Below are 14693 nucleotides of genomic sequence, written 5' to 3'. Positions count from 1 at the left end.
TGGCAAAACTGAATGGAGCCACAAAACCTCTATTACATAGGCAATAGAGCTACTCCATAGCCCTGACCTTACACACCCCCATATTTCTATCCCCGAATAATCCATGGAGGAATGCCACGACAGCATTGCGTTTTTGCATCCAATCTAAAAAGTATACGTAAATAAGATACTACCCAAACTAGTTGAATGGTAATATTTTATTTTTTTTATTTTTTATTTCATTTTTTGTTACCAAACAACATCTTACCATCAAAATTGAGTTGCTTTATAAAACTTGCATCCTTGTACTCGTTGGAGGAGGATGTGGTATCTTCAGCAACTTGTCTGGCAATACAGCGTCCAATACTTCCTGCTATTTTTACTAAACTTTCCTTGTCAAGAAGACCACACTCAGTACCTTGTATAATCTTATCTAAGTAGTTCTTACTTGTAATTTTCTTTTTCCTGCATAGATTGTCCTCTGCATACGAGGCACAATCATTGCAAATATACGTGGAATGGGGAAATAAATCTCCATTTTCAATGAGGGCCTCAGTTGCCTGCTTCCTTATTTTTTTCCATCATCCTTAAAGACAATAAATTCTTTCGCCTCAGAATAGATGCCATGCCGTTTACAGCTACACTGTTTTCTTTTGGGTGGGATATCTGTCCTATTATAAAGATATATGCATTAATTACACTGTATTTTTATTTCTCATTCTCTCTCTTTCTCTCTCCATAGGCATCGGAACCAAGGTGACTAGGGGGAAGGGGGGGGGGGGGCTAAGCCATTTTTTTCAAAAGATAGACTTAGTATAGTATTGAACATTGTGGTGTAGGTTTAGCGCCCCCCCCCCCCTTTGCACAAACACGTTTCAATTGAGGTTATTGTAGGGGAAAGGGGGTGTTTGGGGAAAAAATTGTTACTGAAAGAAGTTCGCCCCCCCCCAACAAAATTTTCGTGTTTGGACAATGAACATATCCCCCCCCCCTTTTTTTTTTGCTTGTCAGGTGTTTTTGTGGGTCAAAAAAAAATCTTTCACTTAGCCCCACTTTCACACTGCTTTCGACACCAATGCCCCCTTTCTCTCTCTTTCTCTCTCTCACTCTAACTTTCTCTCGGTGAATAATTATATGCTCTTTAAATAACAGAGTTATTCCCTAAAGATGGGTAAATGTATATGTTTTCAACAAAAATGAACAATTAACAAAGTATGCGAAGCTGCCGTCTTTTCTTCTTCCTTTCACAGATCATACCATCATTTGTGTATTTTCAAACGGTTTAACTGAGATTCGTTTAGAATGACAACAAAAAATAAATGAAAATATTATAATTCGTAGAAATGGCACTTTGTACAGAAATAAGCGTTAAAATTGATTTAAGGAAAGTGTTCTTTTCTTTAAAAATATTTCTTTACAATGCTAAAAAACATTAGATGGGTCATTTGTTTGCAGAAAAACGCTTAAATCAATAAAATTGTTTATCTTTGTATGGCTTCTAAAGGTACTTTATGCTGTCTGAGAATATAAGGATATTTTAGTGAAAACATGAACGCACTGAACGCCTTATTTTTTTCGACGATGCTAAAATTTTATCTGAAACTGCTTTCAATTGGATGATCAAAAATCACATGCTTCCGGTTTTAACAGCAATGGAAGACAAAGTCAAGATCTAAGTATGAAAGGTTTGAAAAGTTTGATAAATATCGTATTTTTTTTTTTTATAAAATAGCTACTTTTAAGTGATGTAGGATGAAAACAGTACTTTTTTTTCACTTTTCAAATGGCAAAAGGCGCTCTTGCAGACTATGAAATTGTCATATACTGGCACGGATTTCTTCCTCAAGTCTTCCGGTACATGTACTGCGTCAGAAATTTCGCGCTTTTGCTTATAAAGCATACATTGCTTTAAATAACAAAATAAGTGAACATTGTCTCACATACCAGAGATATTTATTTGACCATAAAAGGAAATATCCCTCATTTCAAAGACAATCCCGATTTTACCCAGGCACGACCACAGCGGATGGTACCAGGTATGTAAGAGTGAAACTCCCTTCTAGTATGTCCTCCTTCCCTTATACAATGAAGTTCGGCAAAGAGTATTACCGATGTATACACAACGGTCAAATACAGGTGTGTTCGCTGTGTTCTGCTAGCGATCATTTAATTACAGCATGTCCACAATTCACCTGTTTTAAAAGTAAACAACAAGGTCACTACGCTTGAGTGTGTAAATACAGTTTGTGTGATCAGTGTGGTGAATGGACACAAATGTCATTGTCGCTTGAGTGCACACAGTTACGACAATAAGATTGAAAATTCCGTGGTCGAGGACGAAGAAAACCTATCGAACATGGAAGCAGATGAAGCACACGAAAGGGAAGTGGACGTCGACGTTACGGAAAAGGATACCGAGGTGATACAAAAGAACGAAACAGGATCAAGTCAAGCCAAAGAAACAGAACATTCACGAGAAGTAAGTAGAACCATCGATCCAGAGAACTCATCGGCAAAAGTAGAGGAAAATACAGAAAGTGTTGAGCAAGAGGAAATATGTGCCGCGCAGGGCCTCAACAAGTGCGTTCAACAAAAGGAAGCGATTAACAATAACGATCACAAGTCAGGTAGTGAATTATCGGAGAAACAGCTTTCAGAGACAGACTTGGACACCGGAAATGAAATCGTAATCACGGAAAAATGAAAAGAAAGAAGAAAGTAAACAAGAAGAAAGTAAACAAGAGGCCCATGGACCCATGGACCTTATAGGTCACCTGGGCATTATGCAACAACTTTCCAGTGATTGAATTTGATTAATGTTTTAAGCCAGATGCTATGGCATTCACAATTTTGATCATCACAACTATACACTTAGCAGTTGCTTATTTTGGTTACTTAATACCCATAAGCAGGGTAGGGGAACAAAAAATGCATTTCAACTAATCTGTAATATTCACCAATAATCAGTAGTGCTCCTACCACACATGAACCCCCGACCCTTATGCCTAGATCCACACATATTGCACAATTTTTGAAAAGGCATCATTGCTTTTCAAAAATATTTGATTAATACCAAGGAGCAGATTTCAAACAATTCATTCATTTTCAGTATATAAGTACAGCCCCCCCCTCTATGGTACCCCTGACCCTGGGGCCTTGAAATTCACAATTCTGGAAGATTAGGACCCTTGCTCATAACTATATAGGAAGTTCATCTGCTTAATACCCAGGAGCGGGGAAGAAAGTTTTCAAAGATTTAATGTATTTTCACTATATAATCAATAAAACCCCGCCCTAACACCAGAACCCCTGACCCTGAGGCCATAAAATTCACAATTTTGGAGAAGGCATTCTTGCTCATCATAACTATATACTTAGTAAGTTTATTTAATACTTAGGAGCCAGAGAAGAAAATTTTCAAAGAATTCATGTATTTTCACTATATAATTAATATAGCCCCGCCCTAACACCAGAACCCCTGACCCAGGGGCCATCAAATTCATAAATTTGGTAGAGGCACTCTTGTTCATCATAACTATGCACTTAGTTAGTCTATTTAATACCCAGAAGCAGAGAAGAAGATTTTCAAACAATTCATGGATTTTCAGTATATAATCAATAGAGCCCCGCCCTAACAACAGATCCCTTGAACCTGGGGCCATCAAATTCACAATTTTGGTAGAAGCACTCTTGCTCATCATAACTATGCACTGAGTTTGTCTATTTAATACCTAGGAGCAGAGAAGAAGATTTTCAAAGAATTCGTGTTTTTTCACTATACAATCAATAGAGCCCCGCCCTAACACCAGAACCCCTGACCCAGCTGGGGCCATGAATTTCACAATTTTGGTAGAGGCACTTTTGCTCATCATAACTATGCACTTTGTTAGTCTATTTAATACCCAGGAACAGAGAACAAGATTTTCAAAGAAATAATGCATTTTCACTATATACTTATTTAGCCCCGCCCTAGCACTAGAACCCCTGACCCCAGGGCCATGAATTTCACAATTCTGGTAGAGGAATTAATGCTAATTACAATCATGCAAACAGTTTTACTGCTTGATGTCCAGGAGTAAAGAAGAAGATTTTAAAAGATATCATTAATTTTAGTGGTTTTGGCCCAACCCCTCAGGCCCCAGGGGGCAGGGATCATGAAATTCACAATTTTTGTTCTTTACCCATAGATGCTTTGTGCCAAATTTGGTTGAAATTGACTCAGTAGTTACAGAGAAGAATCTGAAAATGTTCAAATGTTAATGCACAACGCACGACGACGGAGACGAAAACGGATAGCAATAGCAATAGGTCACCTGAGTTACCTAAAAAGAAGGTGAAGGCAAAGAAAAATAAATACAAATGATGACAATAAACTCTTTTTTCTCTTTCTTTAAAATGGTCATTTTAACATCTTTGAACATCTTGGAAAATGTAAACATTTATGGAATGGTATTTTACTATACAGCAATTTTGACACAGCAGCAAAGGGTGCAGCATTTTTAATTAGAAATGAAGTAAAAGATAAAGTCCAGTTTATGAAAGGTTTTGATGGTAGATATTTACACAAAGTTTATAATGAAAAAAAAACGAAAACATAGATGTTATTAATATTTATGCACCAAATTGTACAAAAGAAAGAGCGGCATTTTTAAAGCCATTTCACAAGATATTCCTCAGTCTAATAATTTATTGATATTGGGAGATTTCAGTAATTCCCTTTCAGAGTTAGATAGGTCAGGAAAGACAACTCATTTTTATGATCAGTCCTACAAAGGCCTTTATAATTTGATGAGGGGGCACAATGTAGTTGATTTATGGAGAAAAAGAAATAGCAGGGTAAAACATTTTCTAGAAAGTTAGTTGTAGAAAGTATTCTTCTTCAGAGTAGAATAGACTATATTTTAGACTCAGAAAGTATTTCTGGTTTTGTTAAAAATATATATTATGTTGAGACTACATTTTTGTTGAAAGTATATTTAACAATTACTTTTACGATATTTCACTATATCATTTTGCCCTGCATGGTTGTTCTATATTTTGACAATGTAAGAAGTGATCGTGGACCTGGTTTATGGATACACAATAATTTATTGTTGAATGATGATACATACCGATCAAGAGTAATTGAAATAATTGTAAGAGAAAAATCTTGCCATTTATTTGAGAGTTCAACACTTGTATGGTGGGATAATTTGAAATACAAGATTTTAAAAATTTCACAAAGTTTTAGCAAAAGTAGAGCAAAAGAACGAAATAAAGAATATTACAGATTACAAAATAGTTTTTCAAAGGTTGTCACAAAATATTGCAGAAGGTATAAATATTAACATAGAGAAATATGAAGCTTTAAAACAGGACCTGTCAGATTTTGAACTAGAGAAATGCCAAGGAGCAATATTAAGATCACAAGCAAAATGGGCGAATGAATCTGACAAATGTACAAAATATTTTTTGAACTTAGAGAAATCTAGACAAGAATCAAATTCAGTTCAAGAATTATAAAATGATGAAGGTGTTATAAAATCAGACATTAGAATCTATTTTAAATATAGAATACAATTTTTATTCACAATTATATTCATAAATTAAAACAGTTAAGGAAAGCAGGAAGCATTTTTTTTTATCATTTATGAGTTAATGAAAATGATATTGAAATGTGTGATAATGTAATTGAAAAAACAATGAAATTAATAATGCAGTAAAAGAAATGGCAAACAAGAAACAAGAAAAGCTCAGGGTCTGATGGACTGACACTAGAATTTTATAAAGCTTTTTTGTCACAGTTGAGTGGAATTTTATTTAGGTATTTAAAGAAGTTGAAGAAAGTGGTAATCTTTCACATTCAATGAAAATGGGTATTTTAACATTGTTATACAAGAAAAATAAAAAACCTTTTATTTTTCTTGTATAACAATGTTATACAAGAAAAATAAAAAACCTTTTAAAAAATTGAAGACCTATAAGTCTTTTAAATATCGATTACAAGATTATAGCAAGGGCGATGTCTAATATATTAAAACATGTTTTACCAAACATTATATCTGAAAATCAAACTTTTTGCATTATGGGAAGAGATATTGCTGACACTTTGGTTAGTATTAGAGATGTTATTGATTTAGCTGATATGGATAATACTGAAGGTTATATAGTTAAAATTGATCAGGAAAATGCCTTTGATAGGGTTAGTCATTAGTATTTGTTTAAAGTTATAGAACTATTTTGATTTGGACCATATTTTAGAAAATGGATACGTATTTTTTATTCTGACATATATAGTGGTGTAAAATGTAACGGATTTTTTACTAGATATTGTCCGGTCAAGAATTCAGTGAGACAAGGTTGCATAATATCTGCTTTGTTACATGTTTTATCAGCAGAATCATTAAGCTCTATTATTAAACAAAACGAATTAATAAAGGGTATTCCAATTCCAATGTCAGATAGGACAGGACTTACGTTTCAGCATGCAGATGATACAACATTTGCTCTCTCTCTCTCTGACAAATTATGTTTTTGAAGTTTTAATTTTTTTTTATTTTTATGGAAAAGCATCCGGGGCCAAAATTAATATTAAAAAATGTGAAATAATGTGCATAGGAATAGGAGATATTTTAGAACATGAAAAAATATCACTTAGTATTTCTCAAAAAAATGTCATGAAAATATTTGGTACATGTATTTATTTCGATAAAAATAGAGTGGAATGTGGACATTTGACTTGGGACGAAAAAGTGCAAAAAATCTAAGAAATTTTCAGTTTATGGAGACAAAGACGTTTATGAATTTAAAGAAGACCTATCAATTGTTTGCCTATGTCTAAATCAAGTTTGCATCTTCATTCTGATGACGCCGATCTTCCAGACCACATCATTTGTGAATAGTACATGATTTGGTGATTTCACCATAGAACGAAACACACACAAACAAAAAGAAAATTTGTTTTTATAATAATTGTCACCATATTTGTCTCTAAAGCCTTGGAAAAAAAATGAACCAACATTTATATTTTCCTTGTAAAATATTACCTCCTAGGCCTAACCATTTTTCAAATTTATTTATAATTATTTAGTAATTAAAGTTAAAAAAAAAACATTTTTTATTTGGGCCTTTATATTGAGAAAGGATTTTGAGGGTTATACTGCATTTGACATTTAATCAAAATTTTCATATCTAATGTTATATTTCCAAGCAGTTCATTAATTGATAACAATTTTAAGTTATTTTCAAGTGTTTGAAGAGTTTGTGTTCGTTTCGCTTTACAGCACGTGGGTATTATTTGGATAAAAAGCCCATTTGAAAATAGGCATTTGTATGTAATATCTCAAAAGGGATGCAAAATTAATTTACAATGCAAAAATTGAAGAAGAAAACAAGTTTTAAGGAGCAATTACTTTGGGCAAACAAATATAGTATCTTATAATAACAGTTATATTGAGATGTAAATGCAAAGGTGTTTTATGTCTCTTTTCTCACCTAATCCTTCTCACACAGTGTCTTAAATGCAATTTCTTTATAATATTTTTGACAACAAAACTCTTCCCTGTCCCGTTAAAAGTAGATTGTGTCCATTGATGACAGTTTGCAGCGCATGTTGTTTTCCCGCGATACGTTCGATACTCTCAGGCGTCTACATAGCCTTTGCGTCATTCGGAACTGTCGATTAATCCGGAACGCCCGTTTTGGTTTCATTTGTATGCAACTTCCGTGATTAGACATTTAAACGAGCGAGATTGGAGAGAAATTAATTATTTAAAAATAAAAGATGGATGAAAAGTTTATGCCTGGGGATTTTTATCATTATATGAGAATTATCTGCAGAGATTGGGGTTCGTAATTCAGCTGGTAAGCGGTGCATATAACTTTTAAAAGGAAAAAATCGAGTCTGGGGGCACGGAAAGGCTATGTAAAATGGCTATTTGCCTCTTGTCACTAAATACAATAAGAGTCTCCCAGGCTCTCTGCGATTCTTTGTTCATTTTGATAAATATTAAAGAACTGTTTCAGTCTCTTGTCTGCCACGACTGTTGTACCTGTTGCAATACAGTGTAAACATACCGTGTACAAGTGCAAATTTTGCTAAATTCATAACCTGTTTGTCAATCTCTTTCCTGGCAAGAATCTGACTTTGAGCATGCTTTGTTCATTTAAAGCAAAAAATAATTTGTATTTTGTTTCTACTTATATAATATTCTATCTTGTATTTTCATTTAATCAAATAATCTGTTAATCAAATTAAATGCAAGGATTCTTGATTAACGACATCTAGCAAAGGGCATAACTCTCATTTACTTTGCTACTCTGCCTCCTAGATAAATGTACCCAGAATCAAAGAAAAGGGACATTTGCTTATAATTATATTCAACAACATTTGCATTGGTGTTGTTGTATTAGTTTGCATTTTTGGCTTAGAACTTAGGGGCAGAGGCGAAAATTTTCAAAGAATAAATGCATTTTTGTTAATGAATGGAGCCCAACCCAAGCGCAAAAACTACTAACCCAGGGGCCATGAAATTTTTAATTTGGGAAGAGGCACTCTTCCTCACCATAACTACATGCATGTACTTAGTTCGGCTTAATACCTAGGAGCATGTTTTCAAAGAATTAATTAATTTTCAGTATATAATAAGCCCCCCGCCATAGAACCCCAGACCCATGCAATTTACAATTTTGGATGAGGCACTCTTCCTCATCATAGCTATGTACTTTATTCATTAACTTTATACCCAGGAAAAGAGGAGAATATTTTCAAAAATTAATGCATTTATTTCACTATATTACGAATGAAGCTCCGCCCTAACACCAGAACCCCTGACTTTCGGGCAATACGATTCACAATTTTGGAAGAGACACCTTTGCTCATAATAACTCATATGAAAACAAGTATATTGTACATCGTATATATTATATCTATTGTGAAACAAAATGAGATATATGACCTTTAAGAAAGAACAAAAACAGACACAATAATAATTTTCAATCCTGCAGGTACGGACGTCTGGAATTAGAAAGCAGCTATCTAATCACTGAGAGCAAACAGTACTATTTTACCTAGATTTCTTAGGTTGTCCTTTACTATTAAATGCATAAGAAGAAAATGTATCCATAACTATCATATATTAAGACGCCAGTATTTTTGTTTTAAATAACTGTCTTTTTTTAATAATCTGTTTTATATTCCTTTACTATTAAATGCACAAGAAAATTTATCCATAACTATCATATATTAAGATGCCAGTATTTTTGTTTTAAATAACTGTCTTTTTTAATAATCTGTTTTATATTACATCGCCGGACTTCCTGATTTTTTTTTACAATATATTAAGATCTATCAAGAATAAAATCTGTGAAAATAATTGCATAAAACCCAAAATCATGAATGAGACAAAAAAATGAATAAACTGGTCCATTTAAAAAAAGCACTTTGTTCATCATTAATAACAACAGATATAATAAATAAATCAGATAACGAAATAACAAAAATGCATGTCAACAGTGGTTGATATGTTGCCCATGGATTGCTTTCAATGCAAACCTACATGTTTACGTCATATATTGACTAGTGGAACTCCAAGCTGAGATTTCAGTAAGGTATCAAGGTTGTTGGAAAACACATCACTAACATCTGATTCGGACGCTGCTTTTTGTCGTCTTTGATGAACGTTCGGGGTGTATCTTGTCCATGTCATGTTGCCTTGCGGAACCCACTCGAAACCTAGTTCCCTGGAGAGATTAATAAGAGAGGTATCTGTGAAAGGAATGAATCCGTATGCAATATCCTGTTTGGCTAATAGTTTTCGTGTAAGGTCACTTATAAGAATATCAAAATAACCCTCTTTTCTGAACTCTGGTAGAACATAAATCATGGCTATAGATCCGTTGTACTGCATGCAGATATAGGCCAAAATTCGTCCATTACTGTCTAGGAGACAGCTGCTTTCAAACTTTTCAATAACGCTTTGAAAATAGCCTTCTAATTCCACTGCATTGCCTTGCTTCGCAGCCCAGTCACTCTTCAATATCTTGGCATGTTCAGGTTTTAGTGATGACAATGTTACCCCTTCTGGAATTCTGTTAATAACATAAAAATACACGATCTTATGATAACTAACATTGCACTTGAAAATTTATTTTTTTCTTTTTTGCAGAAAGAGGAGGATTAACAAGTAAGCAGTTATCTTCAATGACATCTTCAAGAATTATGTTGTAAACTTCAGTACTTTTTTCTTATACATTTGATATCTATAGAAGTAAATTATTATTACTTGGGCATATCCGGTGGCGAAGATTTGCTCCATGCATACATCAGTCGGGACTCCTTAGATGTTATTTGACCGCCATGTTTTCTGCAGACTTCACTTAAAACCGGTATGACATCACTTGGGACCCCTGAAATGAGAAAAAAATCAGCATCCCTTATCAAAACCAGACATTCTTTTTTAATATAAAATTCTAATGAAGGAAAAAGCTTTTAAACTCACTTAATGTGACCATTTAATTAGAAGAGCGTTTAATCTTATCTCAGTGAGCTAATTTCTAGGTGCGTACTTTCGCGAATCAAAAAGGTTGCATGATTATTGGAATATTTCAAAGAAAATTTAAAAGATACATACTCGCTAATCAAGTTTGTTTAAGAAATACCAATTTAAAATTGTGTCTGGCTAGCTTTTAAAAATCTTACATCTAATTGCATGTTACTGAATAAAACGAAAATGGGCATTTAACATTTGATGAAAAAAAAACAACTGCTATATGCATTAACAAATCCTTCCTATAACATTAAGGTGCCGGTGTTATATGTAATAATATGTTGGTTTAAAACAAGTACATCATGTACAAAATACAAGTCATCTATTTGTGTCGATCCTGACTAACATATTTGACGATAGCACAAGAATTAAAGCCATCCAGGTAATCTATGTCAGTAAACCATGGGGTCATGTTGACATAATGTGTAAATATTTCAGGTCTATTGCGTGCATGGAGGTATTACTGCAGTATTGTCTTTTTAATACGCGCGACCTAATCTAAACAGTATCTTTTTACATATATTGTTTTAAAAAGCATTGCATGTTTGCACAGCGTCTTCCAAAAAGGCAACGAATTCACAAATTCTGGCGAAAAGGCCATCTATGAATTAAAATTTATATATAATATAGATAAATAAAATAAGTTACTGTACGTACTATGAATATGTATTTTTCATAACATTTCATAACTGACAGTTATGCTCGGTAAAACTGGCTATGTACCTAATACCTTGTCGCGTCGAAGATGGCATTCTCAATAGAATGAGCAATACTTTCGTCTTTCAGTGCTTACATGCATAGACTGCGTGATTGAAAAACGGGTTAACGGCCCCTAATGGCGAACGTTGTCTTGAACCCTTAAATGACAATGAGTTTTGCTTAAAATATAAGAACTTTATTAAGAAAAAATTAAAGTTCTAACATTTTTTGTCTTTTTATTTGGAACAATTTCAATTAATGAATAAAAAATGCGGTTCAAAAAAAATGTATGTGGAAAAAGATACCAAGAGTGATTAAGAAAATATAGTTACATATGTGAAAAAGGCCTAATAGGCTAGTACTTAAGTTGCTGAAAAAAAAGTAAAATATTGATTTCATTCATTTCAGAAATAATTTTTTCAGGATAGAATTCATTGTTTATAATAATAAATTTTATTTTATTTAATTAAAAGGAAACTTTAATTATGCTTTTTTTTTCCAAATTGCTATAAAACAACTCTAATAAAACTGTATAAGAGCAAACGAACCAAATTGTTCTTTTCAAACTCTTTGTTTTAAAAGAGGAGCTTGGATATATTTTAAAAAGGGACAATTCACAAACGATACTCGTATTAAAATAAGAGAAGAAGAAGCGACTTTCATACATTGAATTTGTTGATTCGGGAAATGTCTCAAATGAAGGCAGCAAGGCGGTGGTGTAGAACTAAATATATTTCGGCGATATGAATAAGTTAATTTGAGTTAAACACAAGCTAGGCGAAGTTTTATGCAATAACCTCTTACATGTACAGCTGAAACTTGCTACAATAAAGTTGTTATACATTATTGTATCTCTCTTAAATGGAAGTGTTCTCTACAAAATATGAATTTTTCAATCAAAATTTGTACATTATAGTATACAAATTTTAACTGAAAATTTCAAATTTTTGTAGAGGACAGAAGCTTATAGCTTATATATTGCATCTTTCCGTGTTCTATATATAGCACATGTATCATATATTTCACTTATTCTAATACTGATAAACAGAAAAGTAGATTAAGGTTATCGGGCACGAGGTTACCTGTAAAGTTGATAGGTTGATTCCAGCTGATAAGACCAGGTCTCTGAAGAAAATATTTCAAGGCAGAAACACTTTTGGTGTGACAAATATGGGTCTGTCTGAAATAGTTCAGCACCTGGAACAACACAATGCATGAAATCAAAAAACGAGTTAAAATTACATGTATTTTAACTACTTTATAACATATAAATTATCATTTCAAATACTCTTAAAATTAAAAGGTGAAAAGCTTTTTTTTTTTAAATTTCTAACGCATCAGATAAAAATCAGTTCATTTTGAATAAAAGTAAGGGGAAAAAAACTTAATTTATTGACCATGGCTAATGGTACATAATTTTTTTTTTTTTTTTTTTTTGAGAAATAAAGTCTTTTCCTTGGACTTTTTTGGTAATTTACAGTCGAGTAGCTTATACCTTATCGGTAGATTCTGGTCGCAGTAGAATACAATTCCATTTCGGCCAATTGTCCACTATGACTTCAAATCCACTCAGCTTGTCGTCTAACGCATTCCTTATTACATAGTATATCTGTAATTATATATATAAAAAAAACGATTAAAAAAAAACCTCGGGAGTTCTGCAGAATCGAATTTTAGAATTATTTATATTGATTATTGTTATATTTCTATTTTTAATCTCAACTGCGTTTTCTGATGGTAGATATATTCATGTACTAAATAAATGTGTTTTGCATTAAAACATGGCTGGCAATCGTTTTGATATTTAAAAAAACTGTTTTAGTCTAGTACTTTTATGTGCGCGTTTCAAATGTCTAATCCTTTCCAAGCTACATATAGAGACCGAGTTTTATTTAACTGTAGACATACATCCTAATGAAGATAAAGAAAACTACTACTTTTTAAAAACAACATGGGAAAAATCAATAAAACGACAGATCTACTCCTGATCGAACCAAACTCTAAAATTTATTTGGTATATATATGAAATAGGTTTAAATAAAAAAAACTTTCCATTTATGATAAAAAAAATCTTTCAATGTAGAATTAGGAAATACAAGACTTTCAACGAGTATAAACGAGAGTCGTATTTCTACAGATAACAATGGTACATATAATGCTGACAATGCACACGTTGATAGCCTTTAATTTTTATCAATTCAACATTACATTTACAAGAAAGCTTTCTCGTCATAATAACCATAATGCATGTTCACGCAAACTAAATATATTCACATCCAGGAAGTTGCAAAGTCTTAGATAAGAGATCGAGACACTCGGCGACAAGTCAAACATACATGTACATACGCATGAAAGGGAAAAGTATTGATTAAAGTAACCCACTTTAAAACATACTAGTAAGCCGACGTAATCTATGGACGATTTAAAGTTTGACTGTTTGTTTAAACATAAAAGGTTTAAAAGAGGAAAAAAAGGACAAGGTCTTCAGTATTTTTTTAATTAATATCCATTTTTCCTTTTCCTTGAGAAAAGTTTGATTGAATAATTACTGAAAAGTATCGACAAAACGGAAACATTTCTTGAAAAGTTCATTTAACTATCTATATAGTTTCTGATACCACTGATTATACCTATTTCCAAAGTTTTGTCCTCCTCAAATTGAATTTTTAAGGGAACATATAGGGTATTTATAAATGAAATAAATATAATCATATATCCCGATACCTTTGCAGTTCCCGGCAGTCCTAGTGATAATTCCTCCTTAAGCTGTCCTATCTCCTCTTTATTAAGGATTTTGTAAATCATAACACAACAATCAACTGCTTTCTTTTAGTTTCTTTCTAGACAACCCAATGTTCTTTCCTTTTGGCGAGCACTGTACACGTGATTGTTCGGCTAAATGTTGGTGTTTCTCCAATGACCTGTGTTAACTGGCACGTGGGAGAAGTTTTACCAATGAGTGATCTGCGTCAAGGTCATAACACACGCTTCACCGACATCGGTTTTGTTTACGTATGGAAGCACACACCAGCAATAACGTATGTTATTGCGCTTTTCCTTGGTGGGTGTTCGAGCCACAGCTTTATTGGCTGCAGGGTAGTTACATGTACATATATTAGGGAAATAGTTTGCGTTCTCATTCACTGGCACTATGAATAATGATGGCTGATATATTCTGTTATAATATTATTCTTTTATGTAACAAAGTATCTTACAGCGCAATGATCGATAAAGTCAGTGAATGATATACATACAAATCTAACAAATGTACGTATACCTACACCTTTATCACGCTGAAAATTTTATACATTTACACATGTGAATAAGTACATGCGTTATCTTGTATTGATTTATACAATTTTTTTGGTGTCGTCTTTGTTCAGTTGATGCATGTGCGTTTTGTTAAAATTGGGGTATTTACTTTACAGGACATTGTCACGTTTTTTAACACAGTTGACAAAGAATGTCTAGAAGCAAATTACATATACT

General features: G+C 33.0%; 1 protein-coding gene across 1 annotated transcript; it reads right to left on the bottom strand.

Annotated features, from left to right (window-relative positions):
• Window positions 1–8721: 8721 nt before the first annotated feature.
• LOC134246856 (glycine N-acyltransferase-like) lies at window positions 8722–14188 on the bottom strand. Its single transcript, XM_062729201.1, has 5 exons — window positions 13929–14188; window positions 12700–12813; window positions 12287–12401; window positions 10242–10365; window positions 8722–10047 (listed from the first exon to the last, which is right to left on the bottom strand). The coding sequence occupies exons 1-5, from the start codon at window positions 14007–14009 to the stop codon at window positions 9525–9527; spliced, it is 957 nt and encodes a 318-aa protein (XP_062585185.1). The 5' UTR covers window positions 14010–14188; the 3' UTR covers window positions 8722–9524.
• Between the last annotated feature and the right edge of the window lie 505 nt (window positions 14189–14693).

Source organism: Saccostrea cucullata, unplaced genomic scaffold (genome assembly GCF_032062105.1).
Source record: "Saccostrea cucullata isolate Sc308-1 unplaced genomic scaffold, CSIRO_AGI_Scuc_v1 ctg2242, whole genome shotgun sequence".
NCBI classification, from domain to species: Eukaryota; Metazoa; Mollusca; class Bivalvia; order Ostreida; family Ostreidae; genus Saccostrea; species Saccostrea cuccullata.
The sequence above is the reverse complement of the archived record's forward strand: the minus strand, read 5'-3'. Positions and strand labels throughout refer to the sequence as shown.

Excerpts from the sequence above, each read along its gene's own strand:
- LOC134246856 (XM_062729201.1), bottom strand. The coding sequence starts at position 14,009 with ATGATTTACAAAATCCTTAATAAAGAGGAGATAGGACAGCTTAAGGAG. Across the intron at positions 12,814-13,928 it reads GACTGCCGGGAACTGCAAAG|ATATACTATGTAATAAGGAA; the intron begins GTATCGGGATAT and ends ATATAATTACAG. Across the intron at positions 10,366-12,286 it reads TCAACCTATCAACTTTACAG|GGGTCCCAAGTGATGTCATA; the intron begins GTAACCTCGTGC and ends TTCTCATTTCAG.